This window comes from Lutra lutra, chromosome 3, assembly GCF_902655055.1.
Source record: "Lutra lutra chromosome 3, mLutLut1.2, whole genome shotgun sequence".
Classification (NCBI taxonomy): domain Eukaryota; kingdom Metazoa; phylum Chordata; class Mammalia; order Carnivora; family Mustelidae; genus Lutra; species Lutra lutra.
The window spans coordinates 75,641,148-75,663,112 of record NC_062280.1 but is presented as its reverse complement, the minus strand read 5'-3'; the positions used below and the strand labels follow the sequence as shown (position 1 = coordinate 75,663,112).

Genomic DNA, 21,965 nt, shown 5'->3' with positions numbered 1-21,965 from the left:
ATTTATTGAGTACCTACCATCCTGGAGTATATTAAATGCTATTTTTTTAGCTCACCTAATCCTCAGTCCTGTGAGTTAGTTCATTGATTATACTCTAAGAGAAATTGAAGTAATTACCTAAGCCACCTACTTCGTAAATGGCTGCTTTGAAGTCACACCTTGTCCCCAAGGTCATGATCTTTACCATTGCACTAAACTGCCTTTTGGAAAGAATAGCTCTTTGGAACAGAATCCCATGGCAGAGAAGTTTTCAGTGGGGGATGTCTTTGCTTGGGAAAAGGTAGCTAGTATTAACAGTCCTAATGAGGTATAAAAGAGGTGATCATTTTGTAAATAGTTTTTCATGTGTCTTATATTACTTTGTTCCATTGATGGTGAAGTGACATTTCAGGTAGTGGACAAGTTAAAGGGTTTGCAGTATGTTCAGTATTGCATTTGTAGTTTTGTAGTTTTATTTCAAAAAAATACGTTACATTATACATTGTTTTTTTTTAAAGATTTTATTTATTATTTATTTGACAGAGAGAGAGATCACAAGTAGAGAGGCAGGCAGAGAGAGAGAGAGAGGGAAGCAGGCTCCCTGTCGAGCAGAGAGCCCGATGCGGGACTCGATCCCAAGACCCTGAGATCATGACCTGAGCCGAAGGCAGTGGCTTAACCCACTGAGCCACCCAGGCGCCCCTATACATTGTTTTTTTAAACGAGATGTTTAGTATGATGGAAAACAACTCTTTTACATGTTCCACTGGCTTCTTTCTGCCAGGTAATACTGTAATTCCATTTTTTAGTAGTTTTCCATTGTATTAGTTAACTAAATACTTTTAAACATTTTTAGTATTTTTTTTACTTTTTTCCCAGTGTGGTGTTTGGTATGTGTCTTAAATTGACAACATATAAACAACAGAATGTGGTAGTGCCAGAATCTCAGTTCATGTTTTATGTATATTTCAGTTGAACAGAAGTTCTCTTGTGAATGTGTGGTATCCAACATATAAATGATTGGATACTAAAATTAATTTTTATGCCAATTCTTTGGAATTAGGAATCTGATGATACATGTGAACCTTTGTTCAGATTCATTAGACTGTTAATATCTGGGATATTGGATTTTGTCTGAGATCATCTCTATGAAAGGCATGTATGTCTTTGCCAAGGATAGAGGAAAACCACTTTTTTTTTAGGGTAAAGGTTAAGAGAGAAGAAGTTTGGTGATAACCCAAAGAAATTCTGAGATGAAGAGAAAGGCAAGAGATACCTATAGCAGGTAAAGAGGGTTTGAAATCTTGAAATGAGAGTTTGTGAAGTTATTATGGCTGGATGTGCTTTTTCCTTTGGTGATGGAGGGAGACTTACCCAGCAGGTGAACTTGATGGACATATTCATTGCCCTGGTAAAGGAAGTAGTCCAGGCTTCTTGGAGCTCAGGAAGACTGAGATGCAGAAACTGTGCTGGTAGAGAGCTTATCTGAGATCTTTGGAATGGGCTACTCTATAGCTGGGGAGGCCAGAAATATCTTTACCTTCCTGGGATTCTTCAATCCTGATTCATTTCACAAAAGCAATATTCCCTTTTCCTGCTTCCCCACTTTTAGTGAAGAAGCAGCCAGACTCCTGAGTGTATCACTACACAGACAAGAAGAACCAAAGATTTGAAAAATTTATGCAGTTGAGGAATTTTAAAGTTGGACTTTCAAAAAATGGAGGTTTGCAGCTGCTAAGGGTTTGGTAGAATAGTTAGAGTTGTGGAGAAATCTTTAAGGAACTGACTTCCCTCTGTTTCTTGACCTTCTGATATTTTCATAGCAAACTCAAAATATTTCTCTTTCTAACCTTTCTTCCTTTTTTACTCCCTTACTGAATAAACTAGGTCCTGATGCAGTTTTATTATAGAAATTATAGTTTTGGCTAGATGTGTATTATGGTGCAAGTTTATTGTTATTAATATAATGTTTATATTAATTATGGTAATAATTAATATAATTAATATATATTATATAGTATATGTATAATAAAATTAATGATAATTATTAATCACTTGTTTAAAATCTATTAAAAAGGGTTGTTCTTTCATTTAGAATTGTCAATATTATTGCAAAACCAGATTAATAATCATATACTGGCATAATGAAAAATTAAATAAATTTTTAACTCTTGATGGGCTTCACTGTTGTATTATTGTAAATCTGGATAATGTTTACTTCTGTATAATTTCGTATATGGATATGTAGAGTGATGTATCTAGTATCTATATGTGTGCTTGCTTATTTTCATCCCCAAGATTGCTCTTACTTCATAACAGCATTTGAAGGTATTTCTAATCTGAATTTAAGGACAGCTGCAATATTTCTTCTGGAAATGCAGGCTAAGGAGCCAACATTCTGCTTTTGTTCATCGCCATTATGTGTCTACATGATGTAGACTTATTAGAGATGATTTAGTTAGCCTTAGGCTATCTAATGGGTTTTCACTGGTTGTTAAAGCTCTTTGAAGAATCTAACTAAATTTTCCAAATAAACTGGTTGATTTATATTTATTGAGAGAGGAGTTCCAGTGCACCCACTCATATCATCAATTACAATCTGTTATGAAGTGTAATTTGCCCAGTCTTGATTAAAAGGCTTGCAAATTGCTTTTCCTGATACTCAGCACATCCTCTGCTGCCCTCTAATGGCTGCCCATTGGTAGCATCATTGTTGTCCCTCTAACCACCATCATGGACCTGCCTTTCTCCAGCGTCTAGCAATTATATGCCTCCTGGATCTGTGAGAGACTGTCCCAGTAGAGAGAAAATGGGAAGAGCTTCTTTGAAGGAAAAACATGAACATATGATCCGATGATTGCTCCACACTTGGGGTGATGTTAAGATTTGTAGGGTGTTTGTTTTATATATTTCTTTATTTGTTCATTTATTTATACATTCATTTATTAGATATTTTTTGAATGCCAGGTCTGACTAGCACCTAGGGTTGCCTAGGTCTATTAGGTGCTCATTATAGTTTTGTTAAATGAGGAATGAATGAGTGAGTAATACAAAGATAAATCAGAGAAGATCTCTGGCCTTGGGGAGACAAGATACCAATTTACCTATTTGGCTGTCCCAATTTTCCTCTTTTTTTTTTTTAAGATTTTATTTATTTATTTGACAGAGAGATCACAAGTAGGCAGAGAGGCAGGCAGAGAGAGAGAAGAGGAAGCAGGCTCCCCGCTGAGCAGAGATCCCGATATGGGGCTCGATCCCAGGACCCTGGGATCATGACCCAAGCCGAAGGCAGAGGCTTTAACCCACTGAGCCACCCAGGCGCCCCCAATTTTCCTCTTTTAATGCTCTAAGATCTTGGGAGAGATGTTCAAAGTAGAAGATGGTTACAAATAATAGTTGAAACTTAGTCTCCTTTACATATCTAATTCTCAGAATTCATCATCTCTAATTGTAAAGGGCTCTGTTTAATTTGCTTGCTTTGTTTATTTATTTATTTTCCCACTCATATGATGTGCTTAGAGTAGTGAAATTCATAGAGACAGAGAAGAGAATGGTTGCTTCTTTTCTTGTTTGAGAATATGATCCATTCAGGTATATTTTTCTGAGTTAATATATTAACTATATATATATATATAGTGATATAATATATAATATATTAAAGTTGTGAAAAATAATGGTCTATCTATCTTATTGGAGAAGAGCATGAACAGATACCTTTGTGTTATATAACATTTTATTGTGGTGATGGTATTGGGTGATTGTATTTCGCAAGATTTTCCTTTATTTTTTGTGTTTTGCACTTTAACTGTTTTGTGAGATAGACGATAACCAGAGATAGGCAATTTTTTAAAAATTTTTTTATTTATTTGACAGAGATCACAAGTAGGCAGAGAGGCAGACAGAGAGAGAGGGGGAAGCAGGCTCCCCGCTGAGCAGAGAGCCCGATGCGGGGCTCGATCCCAGGACCCTGGGATCATGACCTGAGCCGAAGGCAGAGGCTTTAACCCACTGAGCCACCCAGGTGCCCCGGCAATTTTTTTTTTTTTTTTAATGGCTGTGCTAATGAGTTGAAAAATCTAAAACAAGTAACTTTTGAAAAACTATTTCATTGGAACTAGTAGTACAGTAATTATTTTCATTACCCATCTCCTTTGTGATGGGGACAATGAAAAATTGGTGGAAAGCAGATTCTAGAAGGATAAACATCACAGCTTTCTTTTTTCTTAATTTTTCTATTTTTTAAAGTTTTTTTTTAAGGGAGAGAGAGAGTGGGTGGAAGTAGTTGGAGGGGTAGAGGGAGAGGGAGTGAGAGAATCTTTTTAAAAATTGTTTTATTTAAATTCAATTTAGGTAAGGTATACTGTATTATCTGTTTCAGGGGTATTAGTGATTCATCAGTTGCATACAACACCCAGTGCTCACCATATCAAGTCCTTCATTAATGTGCATTATCCAATTACCTCATCCCCCCATCCACCTTCCCTCCGGCAACCCTCAGTTTGTTAACTACAGTTAAGAGTCTCTTGTGGTTTTCTTTTTTTTTTTTTTTAAGATTTTATTTATTTATTTGACAGATCACAAGTAGATGGAGAGGCAGGCAGAGAGAGAGAGAGAGAGAGAGAGGGAAGCAGGCTCCCTGCTGAGCAGAGAGCCCGATGCGGGACTCGATCCCAGGACCCTGAGATCATGACCTGAGCCGAAGGCAGCGGCTTAACCCACTGAGCCACCCAGGCGCCCTCTTGTGGTTTTCTTCCCTCTCTGTTTTTATTTTATTTTATTTTTCCTTCCCTTCCCCTACGTTGATCTGTTTTGTTTTAAGTTCCACATATGAGTGAAATCATATGGTATTTGTTGTTTTCTGACTGACTTATTTCACTTAACATAATACCTTCTAGTTCTATCCATGTCATTGCAAATGGCAAGATTTCATTCTTTTTGATGGCTGAGTAATATTCCATTGCATATCTAGATAGATAGATAGATAGATAACACATCTTTATCCATTCACGTGTCAAAGGACATCTGGGCTCTTTCCATAGTTTGGCTGTTGTGGACATTACTGCTGTAAACATTGGGGTGCACATGACACTTAGAATCACTATGTTTGTATCCTTTGGATCAATCCCTAGTAGCTCAATTGCTAGGTCATAGGGTAGTTCTATTTTTAACTTTTAGAAGAACCTCCATACTGTTTTCCAGAGTGGCTGTACCAGTTGGCATTCTCACCAGGTCTGTAAAAGGGTTCACTTTATTCCCCATCCTTGCCAACATTTGTTGTTTCCTGACTTACTAATTTTAGCCATTCTGACTGGAGTGAGGCGGTATCTCATTGTGGTTTTGATTTGTATTTCTCTGATGATGAGTGATGTGGAACATTTTTTCATGTGTCTGTTAGCCGTAAGAGAGAATCTTTTATTTTATTTTATTTTTTTTAAAGATTTTATTTAGTTATTTGACAGAGATCACAAGTAGGCAGAGAGGCAGGCAGAGAGAGAGAGGAAGGGAAGCAGGCACCCCGCTGAGCAGAGAGCCCGATGTGGGGCACGATCCCAGGACCCTGAGACCATGACCTGAGCCGAAGGCAGAGGCTCAACCCACTGAGCCACCCAGCCGCCCCTGTAAGAGAGAATCTTAAGCAGGCTCCACACCCAGTGTGGAGCCCAGTGTGGGGCTTGATCTCATGACCCTGAGATCATGGCCTGACCCAAAATCAAGAGTCAGACACTTAACCAGCTGAGCCACCTGGGTAGGTGCTCCACCGGCTTTCATTTCTTGGCTGCTTTACATTTTATCCATGAGGTTATTTGAAGTGGCCTACACACCCAAAAACCTTTATTTCTCATTAAGCTACTTTTTCATCACTATCAACATGTTCTTAGAAAAAAAAAATTCTTTGTATTTTGTCAAAATGGGATGGTTCTACAAAGTAATGGAAAGTTTGGATAAAACATGCATCTCTCAGGAGACAGTGACAAAAAATAAGATTGCTTCTGGATATCATAGTGTGTCAAGGTAAATCTAGACTGGAGACTAAGACCATCTATCTTTTTCACTTTAAGTATATGGAGAATAATATAATGGTGAAAAATTTGGCCTTGTCTGCATATAGTCAATAACCTGACTTGCAAAGCTTGGATAACACAAATACTACTTTAAAGGTCAGCTGCAGTTATAATTTCTTATGCCTCTTGGGATCCTAGGAATTCCATATATTCTTTTCTCTTGGGTACTGGTTAATGAGGTTTTATTGTGGCAATGGTTTAAACCTTAGTGTTGATGGACTTTTCAGTCAGAATAAATGGCAAAAGATTTTTTAAAAAGCATTAAATGATGGCAGATACTACTAAAATTTGACTTACAGTTTTGCTTCCTATACCAAGCAAGTTTCTCTATTGACTAAATGAGAAGGTTATTCTAGCTAACTTAAGCAGAAAAGGGATTTATTGGAAGGATGTTATATAACTCACAGAATTGATAAGAATCATGGAGAAATAGACTCAGAAAATAGGAAGGAACCAAAGACAGTTGAGAATTGGTTTGTGCTTATGCCAAAGAGAAAGTTTGATTAGAAAGCCCGTTCTGTTTCTATGACTAAGTTGTTCCTGCATCTGTATTACCCCTTCAAGGTTGAAATTACTTTGTGGCTGCATCCCACTGACTACCTAGAGCAGTAGTTCTCTTGTTTCCAGCTTATTCTCTTGGGTCAAAACTTTTTGTAACAATTCTTGTATCACTTGGCATTTGCACTGTTGATTGTGGAAGCAATGGTAGGCAAAAGTTATAGCACCTAGCATGAATTAAGACAGCACATATGTATATATCCTATATATATATGATACACATATGTGTGTGTGTATTAATTTTGTATATAGTCTAGAGCTCCATCTTTCTCATTTGACCAAATGTCACTGGATATTTTCAGAGCTATTTTACCAGCAAGTTGATATGTAATGTGAGGATATCATTATGGAATATATTGCCTGGGTGTGAATCCTAACTTCCCCACTTAACTAGCTGTGAGATGCTGGGCAACGTTTAAGTTGTCTAAGCCCCAGTTACTTCTTCTATAAAATGGGGATGATGATACTTACCGCATAGAAAAATTGTGAGGATTAAATAAGTTAATACAAATAAATTATTTAGAACAATGCATGGTTTATGTAAATATTAGGTGAATATTAATTTTCATTATCATTTTGATTATTGTTGGGGAAGAAAAATTTTTCTCTGCCTTTGGAGGTTCTTCTGCTCGAAGTTTTTTTTGTTTTTAAGATTTTATTTATTTATTTGAGAGAAAGAGAGCACAAGCAGGGGGAGTGGCAGAGAAAGAGGGAGAAGCAGGCTCCCTGCTGAGCAGGAAGCCCAGGTGGGTCTTGATCCCAGACCCTGATATCATGACTTGAACCAAAGGCAGATGTTTAACTGACTGAGCCACACAGGCGCCCTGGAGCTGGTCTGATAATTAAATTGACATGAGACAGATTGACAGAAGAAAATAAAATTAATTACCTATAGGGAATCCACATAATTATGAGATTCTAAAGACAGCCAGGCAAAATAAGATATATATGTCATCCTGCATTTAGGAGAAAGGGGTAGGAAAACAATTCACAGGAAGACGAAAAAGAGTAAATGTTTGGTAAACAAATGTTAGGCCCTATAGAAACAGTAGGAACAATAAGCTATAGAGAGGACTTTAATCAAAGATCAAAATTGCTTAAGTTCCTCAAGGTCTACTGCCCTGAGTTCATACTTTAACGTGGTTTATCTATAGTGATTGATAGCTCTTCCTGGAGCAAGTCCTTTATTTGAGTTCACTTAGGCAGTTAGGGGGAAGGTCAGAGTTTCTAATTATGTCTTTTGGGCCTTGATTATTTTTGTTTTTAACTCAAAAATATCTGAATGTCCCAGTGACATATCTGGGGGCAAGTAACTCACTCTGAACCCCCACATTATCTCATTTTCAAATCTGGTCTCTGATAAGGTGGTCACAAGAGAAGGGACCATAGATGTGAATCTGAGCTCTCTGGTTTTTGTAGAGCTGGGTAACTGACTCCTCAGGTTAGGGTATTGACCTGCAAGTATGAACTACTGGTTTAATTTAATTTAATTTTTATTTATTTATTTTTTTAAGATTTTTTTTTTTTTTATTTGAGAGAGATCACAAGCAGGCAGAGAGGCAGGTAGAGAGAGAGGAGGAAGCAGGCTCCCTGCTGAGCAGAGAGCCCGATTCGGGGCTCGATCCCAGGACCCTGAGATCATGACCTGAGCCGAAGGCAGCGGCTTAACCCACTGAGCCACCCAGGTGCCCCTAATTTTTATTTTTTAAAAAGATTTTATTTATTTGAGATAGAGTGAGAGAGAAAGAGTGAGAGAGCACAAGTTGGGAGAGGAGTAATGGGAGGGGGAAAAGTAGGCTCTCCATTGAGCAGGGACCCTGATGTAGGGCTTGATCCCAGGATCGTGGGATTGTGATTTGAGCCAAAGGCAGATGCTCAACCGACTGAATCACCCAGGTGCTCCTGCTACTGGTTTTAGATTTAAAATGTATAATGTGAGCTTTTCCATCACGTTTCCTACTAGTTGTATGTCAGCAGCAGCCAATGTAGAACAAAAATGAACAAATTGCAAACAAATATTCAAGAATAAAACTTGAGAAAAATATATCCTATTTAGTTTGATAGCGATTTTTTTCTTTGTAGACAGGTACAAATAATGGTGATTTTTTGTTGTATATAACAGAAGCTGTAAAATAATATATTTCTTTAAGTAATCTTGTTTAATTAGTGATTATTTGACAAGTATTAGGATCAGATCTTTTTTTGTTAATATCTGAGTTTTTTTTTTCCTTAAAAGACTTTTTTTTTCCTAGGGTAGGGCTATGACTTGAGGTTTTAGCTGCAGCTGTATCTGTAATGGGATAAGTTCATAACAAATTTTTGCTGAATAAGTAATGTATTTTCATGTGGAGTCACATTTTCTACTCTGCTTGAAAATTATTTTCAAGAGAGTGTGCTTTGTGGTGACTGTGGTTTATGATACTATACTGCATATTTGAAATTGCTAAGAGAATAGGTCTTAAAAGTTGTCATAAGAAAAAAAATTTTGAAACTATGTATGGTGACTGATGTTAACTAGACTTATTGTGATAACTTTGCAATATATGTAAATAGTGAATCATATTGTCCACTTGAAATTAATATAATGTTATATGTCAGTTATATCTCAATTTTATTTATTTTTTTTTTTTATTTTTTTTTTTTTAAAGATTTTATTTATTTGACAGACAGAGATCACAGGTAGACAGAGAGGCAGGCAGAGAGAGAGAGGGAAGCAGGCTCCCTGCTGAGCAGAGAGCCCGATGTGGGACTCGATCCCAGGACCCTGAGATCATGACCTGAGCCGAAGGCAGCGGCTTAACCCACTGAGCCACCCAGGTGCCCCATTTATATCTCAATTTTAAAAAAGGAGGCTGTTAAAATTCACTAAAGACAAAGCAAATTCATGGGGTGTTGCAGGGAGCTGTCACTATATTGTGATGGTGGGTGGGTGTGAGGTGGGATGGGGAAGGAAGAATAAAATGTGCTGGAGAATACATCTCAGACGTGTAGTTAAGTATAGGTGGATAATATAATCGAACCTTTGATTTTTTTTGCTTTGTTTTAAATGTCCTGCTCTCCTCAAAATCCTATTTTAATAGTATATAGGGCTGGCCAAGCCTCCAGATGCCTACGCTGTTAAAGCTCCCTTTCAAGGGAAACGGTCTTGTCCTTAGGCCTTGCTGTATGGATAGTCCCATTTTGTATTTAGGCATAACCCCTCGCTGTGGCCAAGTGAATACTAGAAAACGAAACCAAGAACAGTGAATTATAGCTTGATAGGAGGAGATCAGCTGGGTTAATCAGATCTTTCCCTGGAGATTTAAAAAAAAAATTCAGGTTGTGGAGAGATGGAGACAGTTAACAGTGGGGACAAAAGTTGAAACAGTATATTAGGAAATATCTTGAGGTAAACATGAGGATAAGAAGTGATATGGAGAAGCAAAAATATGAGAAATTAGGAATAGCTATTTAATAGTGGAATGGAAAGAGTCAGATATTTGGAATTAAGCTGTATAATTAAGGAGGAGAGCAATAGAGAAAAGATTGCCTCTTTGAGTAATTGATTCATTCCTTTATTCAGCAAGAATTTATTGAATTACTATTGTTCTACCCCAAGAGTACTGCTCCGGAGAAGAATTGAGTCAGTGGGGCACCTTGCTGGTTGGTAGAGCATGTGCCTTTTGATCTCAGGGTTCTGAGTTAGAGCCCCATGTTGGGTATGGAGCCTGCTTTAAAAAAAACAAAAAGACAAAAAACAATAACAAAAAGAGTTAAGCCAGTGATTCTCAACTGGCCGTGATTTTTGCCTACCAGCGAATATTTGGCAATGTCTATAAAGACATTTTGGTTGTCATAGCCTGGAAGGGGGAGTGTTATTTGTATTCTAATGAGTAGAGGCCAGGGATGCTGCTAAACACAATGCCCAGAACAATTCTTACAAAAAAAAAAAAAGTCTGACTCAAAATGTTAGTAATGCTGAAATTGAGACCCCCTGGGATAAGCCATCATAAGTATGTATTTCACGGAATAATTATTTTCTTGTAGTTAACATTTATCTTTCTTTTCAGAAGTGAGGACGTTTACTGGAGTAAAATGGAGGCCTCAGTAATACTACCCATTCTGAAGAAAAAACTTGCGTTCCTTTCAGGTATGCTTTCTTCTTAAAACTGGAAGTGTTTGATATATAAATTTGTTTAAACTTTTTTCTTTGGTAAGTTCAACAGAAGTGCATTTTTCTGTGAAGGTTTCATTTCAGAGATATTTCTGAGACCTCTTTTAACCAGAGCGGATAGCTGTGCGCGAGCCACCTCTGTCACTGTTGGTACTTGGCAGGCCAATATTTACTCTATAATTGATTAAAATGACCTCTGCAAGGTAGATGTCATATCTTTTTATATAAAAATGAAATAATACGGGCCAAGAATAATTGACTAACCAGCACCTAAATAATTATTTTTGAAATACAGAATTAGTTTTTATGATATCCTGCATCATAGCTTTTGTCTTCCATCTTCCTGTGAGATAGTTTCAGTGTAGTAGGAGATGTTAGGAAATACCAGTTACATGGTTTTCACTTTTTACTCTTCGAATTGATTTATACAGGCTTGAATTTTTCTCTGGCTATTAACCTAAAGTGTGTATCAGCTAAGAATTGGAGAGAAGCTGAAAGATACTTTATTAGTTGCAGGGTACTTCAGGTATATTGATTATCTGGAATTAAGGATCATTGAGTAAATTTGCGTATGCTTTAGAATAGGTAATATGGTCTGCCTGTTTAGAGTTACTTGGACTTTTTTTTATCTTGCTTTTTATTTCTTTTTTACTTTAGATCCTATCATAATTATCTTGATCATTATGCTACCAACAATCTTTTTTAAAAAGTATATTGTATCTCTCTTTGAATTGCTATGTTTTTCTAGTGCAGATTATATAGGACAAAATAAGATATTGAATTCCACTAGAATTCTTGTTTCCTTATTTAATGTATTTTCTTTTTTCTTTCTTAAGATTTTATTTATTATTTGACAGAGAGAGACACAGTGAGAGAGGGAACAAAAGCAGGGGGAGTGAGAGAGGGAGAAGCATGCTTCCTGCTGAGCAGGGAGCCAGATGGAGGGCTCAATCCTAGTACCCTGGGATCATGACCTGAGCTGAAGGCATATGCTTACTGACAGAGCCACCCAGGTGTCCCTGTATTTGTTTTTTTAAAGAACAACTTCTTTCTTTACCAGTTGATGCTGATGTTTTCTCCATTCTTTTCTGATATTAATGGTGTTACAGGAAACATTCTTATTCATCGTTCATGCACTTTGTACAAGTTTAGCAGTATAGATTCCCATATAAGTGGAGCTGTTAAAGAGAATTTACATTTAAATTTATGTTAGGTTTTGTCAGATTACCCTCTAAGAGTATTTCAATTTCTCTTTCTCCCACCAGTTTAAGAAAATGCCTTTTTGCCCACACTGTTGCTGTGTAGATATTATTCTGTAATCTTTATCATTGACATATTTTCATCTTTATGACACTTACCTATATGCAGCATTTCACTCTGTTGGACATATCTACTTTTTAAAAAAAAAATTTTATTAACATATAATGTATTATTAGCCCCAGGGGTACAGGTCTGTGAATCGCCAGGTTTACACACTTCACAGCACTCACCATAGCACATCCCTTCCTCAGTGTCCATAACCGCACCACTCTTTCCCTACCCCCCTCCCCCTGGCAACCCTCAGTTTGTTTTGTGAGATTAAGAGTCTCTTTTATGGTTTGTGTCCCTCGTGATCCCATCTTGTTTCATGTATTCTTTTCCTATCCCCAAATCCCCCACGTTGCCTCTCAACTTCCTCATATCAGGAAGATCGTATGATAATTCTTTCTCTGATTGACTTATTTCGCTGAGCATAATACTCTCTAGTTCTATCCACGTCGTTGCAAATGGCAAGATTTCATTTCTTTTGATGGCTGCATGGTATTCCATTGTCATATCTACTTTTTTTTTTTAAAGATTTTATTTATTTATTGGACAGAGATCACAAGTAGGCAGCGAGGCTGGCAGAAAGAGAGGGGGAAGCAGGCTCCCCGCTGAGCAGAGAGCCCAGTGCAGGGCTTGATCCCAGGACCTTGAGACCATGGTAGCCGAAGGCAGAGGCTCAACCCACTGAGCCACCCAGGCGCCCCCATATCTACTTTTTTAAAAAAATATTTATTTATTTAGGGGGTGTGGGTGCGTGTGCACATGTGCAAGGGTGGGGGGAGAGAGTCCTTGAGCAGACTCCCTGCTGAGCATGGAGCCAGTCTCGGGGCTAGATCTCAAGATCCTGAGATCATGACCTGAGCTGAAACCAAGAGTCAGTTGCTTAACTGACTGAGCCACCAAAGCACCCCAGCCATATCTACCTTGAAGATCTTTTTTCTCTTGGCTTTTTCTTTTACTCTAGTAATTATTTTATTGTTCCTTAGTGAAGGCTGAGGACATGAGGTTAAATGTAGTTCTGTATGTTAGAACTGTCCTCTGAAGACAAATGCACAGTGGGTCAGGATGCTGCAGTAAAGATATGAACCTTTTTTGCACATTTAGTTTAATGCAGGCGTAAAGCTTAGCAATTTTTGACTAGCAAATGAAATTTCCCTTAGCCCATACTTCTTGACTTTCTCTATTGACTATTAATTATATCAACCAATAATTTTTGCCTTTTTTAATAATAGAGAAAAACTTTTCAAACCAAAATCATTTCAGGGATTCAGCTTGAAAACCATGGGTGCAATCCATTTAAAAAAACAAAAAACAAAACAAAACTTGAACCAAAACCATACGTAGTTGAAGTCACTATTGATTATCTATTAAGTTGAACCATTTAAAATTACATTTATTCATCTTAAACAGACTGGTTGAATGTCATTAATTTATAAGGTTAGCCTAATAAAAAGAAGATTATTTGTGGTTGGTCCATCATGAATTGCCCTCATGTCACTCAAAGGATTTGTTTTTTTCACTTCACAGCTTTCAGTTTTTAGTGATAGATTTCTAGAGATCATATAAAATTTTTACCTTTAGTATTTACTGTTTTTTAAGCTTCTGAAATTGCCAGAAATGTCAGTTGGGTCAGAGAATGGACATCAGTGTCAAAACTAGTCACATGGGGAATTTTCACAGAAGATATGCGCGTATAAAAGTATTAGTTAGATTTTAATGGCTATGGAAGATTGGAGAGGGCTTGAGCACCCACAAAATGCAAGTATGTTCCACTGCCTGGCTTTCAGGCTTCCACAGCCAGGTCCCATGTGCTCTTCACAGCTGGGCAGAACTTACTTTCTTGCCTCATGAATGCAGAAGTCCTGTCTGACCTCTGTGAGTTCACTCAGATCATTCCTCATCACAGAATATTCTAATACTCTTTTTTTTTTTTTTTTTAAAGATTTTATTTATTTATTTGACAGAGAGAGATCACAAGTAGACGGAGAGGCAGGCAGAGAGAGAGAGAGAGGGAAGCAGGCTCCCTGCTGAGCAGAGAGCCCGACGCGGGCCTCGATCCCAGGACCCTGAGATCATGACCTGAGCCGAAGGCAGCGGCTTAACCCACTGAGCCACCCAGGCGCCCTATTCTAATACTCTTAACTTGGTTTATAAATTCTGCCCATTTTTCTTAAGTCTTAACTTTTCTACGAAGCTTTTCACCTTTATCACAGCTCTTATCATTTTCTCATTTTCTCCTTTTTTATAATACTTTATATGTATTATATAACACAGTCTAGCAGATAAACTTATATTTCATACTGTTATTGCTTATGATGTAAAGCCTTTCTTCCTGGGTTGATTGGAAATTTACTTTACTTGTAAATGCTTATAGTGTTAGGTGTGCAGTAGGAGCTCGATGAATTGATTACATTAAGAAGCAGCCTGAATGAAGAAAATTAAACAGAATGATAATTGCTGTGTTTAAGTGAAGTTTTCATGGATGAATTTTTTTCTCTTATTCTTTCTAAATTTGGTATAATTTTTCTATACTACTATAAACATTTACAATGTATAAAATAAGCAGCTATTAGATAGTTCTATTTACTTATATCTTAAATACTATTTGTTTTAGTAGCATTGGACCCAAACATATTTATTTAGTGCTTTAATATCTATTACATGTTGTATTTATGTCTTTTTTTTTTCCTAATAGGAGGAAAGGACAGACGGAGTGGCCTCATTCTGACAATTCCATTATGCCTGGAACAGACAAATATGGACGAGCTGAGTGTTACCTTAGACTACCTACTCAGCATTCCAAGGTGACTCTACAGGTGTTTTTTAAAAAATCTTGATATGTTGTCGTTCACTTACTAATGTTTTCTGTTATTAAGGTGTATGTTGCTATGTCACCTGCTTTTACTAGTGAAATTATAATTAAAAACACTAGAATCAGTCTTTTCTGATACAACACCAAATAAAAGAATTATTGTATGCTTTTAAGGCACTGGATAATGTGATACAGATTTCCAAAATGTATGCACTGTCAACTTTTAAGGAACACAAAGACTGAGCATCTATGTACCATGCAGCTTGAGAAAACACAGAGAAGTGAATTTGGTAGAAAGCATCTTTTATTTAAATAGCTATTTCACGGGGCGCCTAGGTGGCTCAGTGGGTTAAAGCCGCTGCCTTCGGCTCAGGTCATGATCCCAGGGTCCTGGGATCGAGCCCCGCATCAGGCTCTCTGCTCAGCAGGGAGCCTGCTTCCCTTCCTCTCTCTCTCTCTCTCTCTGCCTGCCTCTCTGCATACTTGTGATCTCTGTCTGTCAAATAAATAAATAAAATATTACAAAAAAAAATGAGAATGAGGACAGACTTTTTTGTTTGTAAAATATAGAGGTGGTAAAAGGAACAAAACTCTCTTATATAATGCTCTTAAGCTCCAGCTAATGAATTTTAAACATTTTAGTCAGAACAGTTCTTTGTATTCTTCCGTATTTGCATTATTGGAATAATAGATTATTTCATTTTAAGCCACTTTGCCGAGAATAGGGTTAAAACTATATTTTAGAACCACTGACTTTAATCATACCTGCTTCCAGTATTGGCCTGTAATTTAATGGTTCTCTTGCTGATTGGTTTTTCTGTATTGGGGAAATAGATGTCTTCAAGTGAGAATTTTCAATTTTCTTTTTTTACTTTCTGGAAAGGAAAGTTAGCAGAACTGACAGTGTGTTAGTATTGAATAACCTTTAGTAACTCTGGGCTGAATGCTGATTTGTATTATTCACCATTAAATAACAAACTGTTTCTAGGTAAATGATACCAGCTGAGTACAGCTAACAAATTCTAAAAAAGTATGCATGATTCATAGATGGTTACATGTGGTTAGTGAACTTAGAGGCCATCTGAACCAACTGTCTTATTATGTAGACGAGGGAATTGAGACTCAGGTTAGAGTTACTTGCCCAGGATTACACAGCTAATTAGTAGTAGAGCTGGGACTAGAATCTATCATTGCTGACACCAATCCAGAGCTCTTAATATTTCACATGAATAGAATTTAGTATAGTTGAATCTTAGGTGAGGTGAGGTTAGGTTCTTTTTTTTTTTTTTTTTTAAGATTTTTTATTTATTTATTTGACAGACAGAGATCACAAGCAGGCAGAGAGGCAGGCAGAGAGAGAGAGAGGAGGAAGCAGGCCCCCCGCGGAGCAGAGAGCCCGATGTGGGGCTCGATCCCAGGACCCTGGGATCATGACCTGAGCCGAAGGCAGAGGCTTTAACCCACTGAGCCACCCAGGCGCCCCTGAGGTTAGGTTCTGAAGTTGGAATGTACTATACAAATTACTGATAGTCAAAATTACCCATGAAAAATGCCTAAGTAAGGATTAGAGATTAGAGACTTACAAACTGTTTTTTCATGAACATGCTAGTTTTCCTAGCATGGACACTGGAGAAATGTGTCACTGAGGTTACGTTCCAGAAGACACATTCAGCTTGTGATTAAGTTTGTAATAAAAAAGTGCATGCTTACGGGGTGCCTGGGTGGCTCAGTTGGTTAAGTCTCCCTTTGGCTTAGGTCATGATCCCAGGGTCCTGGGCTCTGCTCAGCAGGGAATCTACTTTTCCCTCTACCCCTCCCCTCACTCATGCTCTCTCTCTCTCTCTCAAATAAATGAATAAAATCTTAAAAAAAAAAAAAAAAAGAAAATGCATGCTTGTATATTTGAGACTCACACTCAGCCCAGCAGGTTGCTCCTATTATAAGGGGCACTGGGTGACTGAGGCAGGCTAAGGGACCAATAGTTTCACTCACCTCTTTTGTCTCTTCATTCTGGGTATATGAGCAGCAAGTACAATGGAGGGCAAAATAGCGTACGCTATTGAAATTTCTCTTTTTTTTAGATAAATATACATATAATGCTATTCCAGTGTAAATTATGAATCAGTTTCTGCATATCTACACATACCTGCCAGTTAATAGAGAAGATATGAATTGAAGCAAGATGAAAGAACTTATTTTAGCAAGGCAGAATAGATACCTGGATACTTTATTTTTAAAAATTGTTTTGCAAGGTTTTGGCCCTCAAATATTTGTTAATTTGAATTGTTAACCTTCTGTTTTCTTGCAGTAGCCTCCAATAACTTTGGTAGCTCTTTATATCAGTATTTTCTATTTCCTTAGAGCGCTGGAGTGTTTTTGAGCTCTTCTTTGCAACTCTGGAGATCAGTTTATTAGGTGTAACCTGAAAAACTGATTTTTCTCCTTCAAAATGTCTACCACTCAAAAGTGCACTTACTTTACTTTTTATTTTATTTATTTTTTTAGAGCAGGGATGGGGAGAGGGAGAGAAAGAATCTCAAACAGGCCCCACGCACAATGTAGAGCCCGACTCACGACTCAGATCATGACATCAGCTGAAATCAAGAGTTGAACACTTAATTGAATGAGCCACCCAGGTGCCCACCAAACTACTTTTCAATTATAATTGCCCCAGCATTTTATTGTGAAAAATTTCAAATGCACTGAAAAGGTTAATGGATTGTATAGTAAACACTATTATGCCCCTCACTTAGAAATTTCCAACCAAAATTGGACTTGATCACATATGTATTCATTTATCCATCTCTCTTTCCACCCCGGAACTGTTTTTAAGTTTACCCTGTTAGACTGTGCTCAGCCTGGAAAGTTGTTCATTTTAGTAGTATGTCTTCATTTTATTTGTGGGACCTGCTGTGTCTCCCAGTCTTCTGCTGTTAAAGTTTGACCCCTCCCAAGCTGTGACTGTCTCAGGACAGGTCCAGCAGTGATGCTTGTCTGGTCCCTTCCTTTACAGCACATGCCCCAAAGTGGTCTCTTTTTGCAATGAACACGTTAATATTTTGAAGGTAACATTAGATTTTAAAAAGTTTTGTAAAAATGAAACTATTCAGCTTCTTATCTATACTTCATGCATATTTTATTTGATACATATCTATTTTATTTTATTTTTTAAAAATATTTATTTGACAAAGAGATCACAAGTAGGCAGAGAGGCAGGTAGAGAGAGAGAGAGGGGAGAAGCAGGCTCCCCTGCTGAGCAGAGAGCCCGACGCGGGGCTCGATCCTAGGACCCTGGGATCATGACCTGAGCCGAAGGCAGAGGTTTTAACCCACGGAGCCACCCAGGCTCTCCGATATATATTTATTTTAAACAGGTAACCCAGCACATTTGACAATGGAGGCATTTCCTGATTCTTTTTCACACAGATTGCCCCTAAGCTTGCTTTTGTTTCAGATCCTTGATTAGGGGGCTTAGAAGAAAAGAGAGGGTCAGGATACTTGTAGCCTGACCTGAATACTAAGTTTAAGTTCAGGTAACTCTTTTAGATTGTTTTTTATATTTACTTCTGCTTGGTGTCATAGTAGTTTGTAGTCAAATTACAGTTTGTTAGCAGATTGTGAGGTCCTTAAATATTTGCAGAACAATGTTTTATTTATCTCCATATTCACAACGCCAATAAAAATGTTTTGAAGAGTTAGGTGTTCATTATATGCAAATTGAAGGAACCAACCAGACTTAACAACAAAGTCATAGAAATGACCTAACATACATTATGAAGGGGAGTAGAACAGCCATGTTTAGTTCTGTAATTCTTTAAAATGGTGAAATTATTATTTGAATCCTATAACTCATTTTGCAACTGCTAATATTTTTTAAGTGTAATTGACATGCCGCATTATATTAGTTGCAGGTTTATAACGTAATGATTTGAAAATTCTGTTTTCAGTGCTATGATAAATGTGGTCACTACACAACGTTATTACAATATTATTGACTATATTCCTTCTGCTGTACTTTTTATCTCATGACATTTATTTTATAACTGGAAGTTTGTACCTCTTAATCTACTTCACTTATTTAGCCCATATCCCCACCCACATCTTTCTGGCAACATTGGTTTGTTCTCTGTATTTAATAGTCTGTTTTTTTTGTTGTTGTTATTGTATTGTTTGTTCTCTTTTTTTTATTCCACATAGAAGTTAATCATATGATGTTTGTCATTCTTTTTTGAGTTATTTTACTTAGCATAATAACCTTTCCATGTTGTCCATGGATTGTTGTCAATCTGTGTTGTTGCAAATGGCAAGATTTCATCCTTTTTTTAATGGTTAAGTAATATTTAATTATATATATGTGTATGTACACACACACAAACACACACACTCAAACATGCACACACACACACCTTCTTTATCCATTCATCTATCACTGAACAGTGGGTTGTTTCCATATCTTGGCTCTTTTTTTTTTTTTTTAAGATTTTATTTATTTATTTGACAGAGAACACAAGTAGACAGAGAGAGAGAGAGAGAGAGAGAGAGGAGGAAGCAGGCTCCCCACCGAGCAGAGAGCCGGATGTGGGGCTCCATCCCAGGACCTTGAGATCATGACCTGAGCAGAAGGCAGAGGCTTAACCCACTAAGCCACTCAGTATCCCCCACCCCTTTTTAAAGATTTATTTATTTATTTATTTGACAGACAGAGATCATAAGTAGGCAGACAGAGAGAGAGAGAGAGAGAGAGAGGAAGCAGGCTCCCTGCTGAGCAGAGAGCCTGATGCGGGGCTTGATCCCGGGACCCCCGGGATCATGACCTGAGCGGAAGGCAGAGGCTTTAACCCACTGAGCCACCCAGGCACCTCCATATCTTGGCTCTTGTGTATACAATAAACATAAGAGTGTATATATCTTTTTGAATTAGTATTTTTGTTTTCTTTGAGTAAATACCCCTTAGTGGAATTACAGGACTGTATGGTATTTCTATTTTTAATTTTTTGAGGAACCTCCATACTGTTTTCCATAGTCATGGTACCATTTTATGTTCTTATCAATAGACCATGAAGGTTTTCTTTTCTCTACATCTTTGTCAGTACTTGTTATTTCTTCTCTTTTTGATACTAATTATTCTTACTGGTGTGGGGTGTCTTCTCCTTGTGATTTTGATTTGCATTTTCCTATTAGTGATATTGAACGACTTTTTTTTTTTAAAGATTTTGTTTATTTATTTGACAGAGAGAGAGAGAGAGAGATCACAAGTAGGCAGAGAGAGAGGAAGGGAAGCAGGCTCCCCGCCTAGCAGAGAGCCCGATGTGGGGCTCTATCCCAGGACCCTGGGATTATGACCTGAGCCGAAGGCAGAGGCTTTAACCCACTGAGCCACCCAGGTGCCCCTTGAGCGACTTTTTAAGTGTGTATTAGTCATCTGTATCTCTTCTTTGGAAAAATGACTTTTCAGGTCTTCTGCCCATTTTTTAAATCCTATTACTGTCTTTTGGTGTTGAGTTGTAGAAGTTCTTTATATATTTTGGATAGTAGCCCCTTATTGTGTATGTCACTTGCAAACAGCTTCTCCTAGGTTGCCTTTTTGTTTTGTTGATGATTCCTTTGCTGTGCAAAAGCATTTTATTTTTGTGTAGTCCCGGTAGTTTATTTTCGCTCTTATTTCCCTGGCCTGAGAAGACATATGCATAAATATGTTGTTAAAGCCAATGTCCAAGAGATTACTGTCAGTGTTTTGTTTGGATTTTTATGGTTTCATTTCTCACATTTAGGTCTTTAATCCATTTTGACTTTATTTTTGTGTATGGTGTAAGAAAGTGGTCCAGTTTCATTCTTTTGCATGTAGCTCTCCAGTTTTCCCAAAACCATTTTTTGAAAAGACTCGTTTCCACATTGTATGTATATTCTTGCCTCCTTTGTAAGAGATTAATTCACCATACAAGTGTGGGTTTAGTTCTGGGCTCTGTTCTGCTGCTAATTTTGTGTCTGTCTCTGTGCAAGGCCATACTGTTTTGATAACGTAGTATATCTTGAAATCTGGGATTGTGATACCTCCAGCTTTGTTGTTCTTTTTTTTTTTTTTTTAATATTTTACTTATTTATTTGACAGAAAGAGGGAGAGAGATTACAAGTAGGCAGAGAGGCAGAGAGAGAGAGGTAAGCAGGCTTCTTGCTGAGCAGAAAGCCCGATGCGGAACTCGATCCCAGGACACGAGCCGAAGGCAGAGGCCCAAACCACTGAACCACCCAGGCGCCCTTTGTTGTTCTTTCTTAAAGTTGATTTGGCTATTCAAGGGCATTTGTGGTTTCATATAAACTTTAGGATTATTTGTTCTAGTTCTGTGAAAAATTTTGATAGGGATTGAATTGAATCAGTATTGCTTTGGGTAGTGTGGACATTTTAACAACATTAATTCTTCCAGTCTGTGAACATGTTATATCTTTCCATTTGTTTGTGTTGTCTTCAGTTTCTTTCACCAGTCATAGTTTTCAGAGTATAGGATTTTATCTCCTTCGTTAAATTTATTCCTAGGTATTTTATTCTTTTTGGTGCAATTGTAAATGAGATTGTTTTCTTTCTTTCTTTCTTTCTTTTTTTTTTTTTAAGATTTATTTGTTTATTTGAGGTACAGAGGGAGAAAGAGCGAAGGAGAAGGAGTAGGGGTAGGGGCAGAAGCAGACTCCCCACTGGGCAGGGAGCCCAACTTGGGGCTTGATCCTGGGACTCTGGGACCATGATCTGAGCCCAAGGCAGATGTCCAACTGACTGAACCACCCAGGTGCTCCGAGATTTTTTAAATTTCTCTTTCTGCTATGTTGTTACTAGAATATAGAAAAGCAACAGATTTCTTTAATTTTGTATCTTACAACTTTACTGATTTCATTTATTACTTTAAATAGTTTTTTGATGGCATCTTTAGAGTTTTCTGTGTATGTCATCTTCAGATAATGACAGGTGGCTAGGACTTCCAGTACTATGTTGAATAAAAGTGGTGAGAGTGGACCTTCTTGTCTTGTTCCTGATCTTAAAGGAAATGCTTTCCATTTTCAACATTGGGTATGATGTTAGCTGTGGGTTTTTCTTATATGGCCTTTA

At 37.5% G+C, this 21,965-nt stretch overlaps 1 protein-coding gene across 3 annotated transcripts in view; it reads left to right on the top strand.

Moving 5' to 3' along the window:
* The window catches only part of SESTD1 (SEC14 and spectrin domain containing 1), a 142,151-nt gene that overhangs the window by 36,851 nt on the left and 83,335 nt on the right, over positions 1 to 21,965 (top strand). For all 3 annotated transcript variants that reach the window (XM_047722310.1, XM_047722309.1, XM_047722311.1), the window contains exons 2-3: positions 10,649 to 10,728; positions 14,753 to 14,861. In XM_047722310.1, coding sequence (XP_047578266.1) covers positions 10,674 to 10,728; positions 14,753 to 14,861 — 164 coding nt within the window. In that variant the 5' untranslated portion in view covers positions 10,649 to 10,673. The remainder of the gene's footprint in view (positions 1 to 10,648; positions 10,729 to 14,752; positions 14,862 to 21,965) is intronic.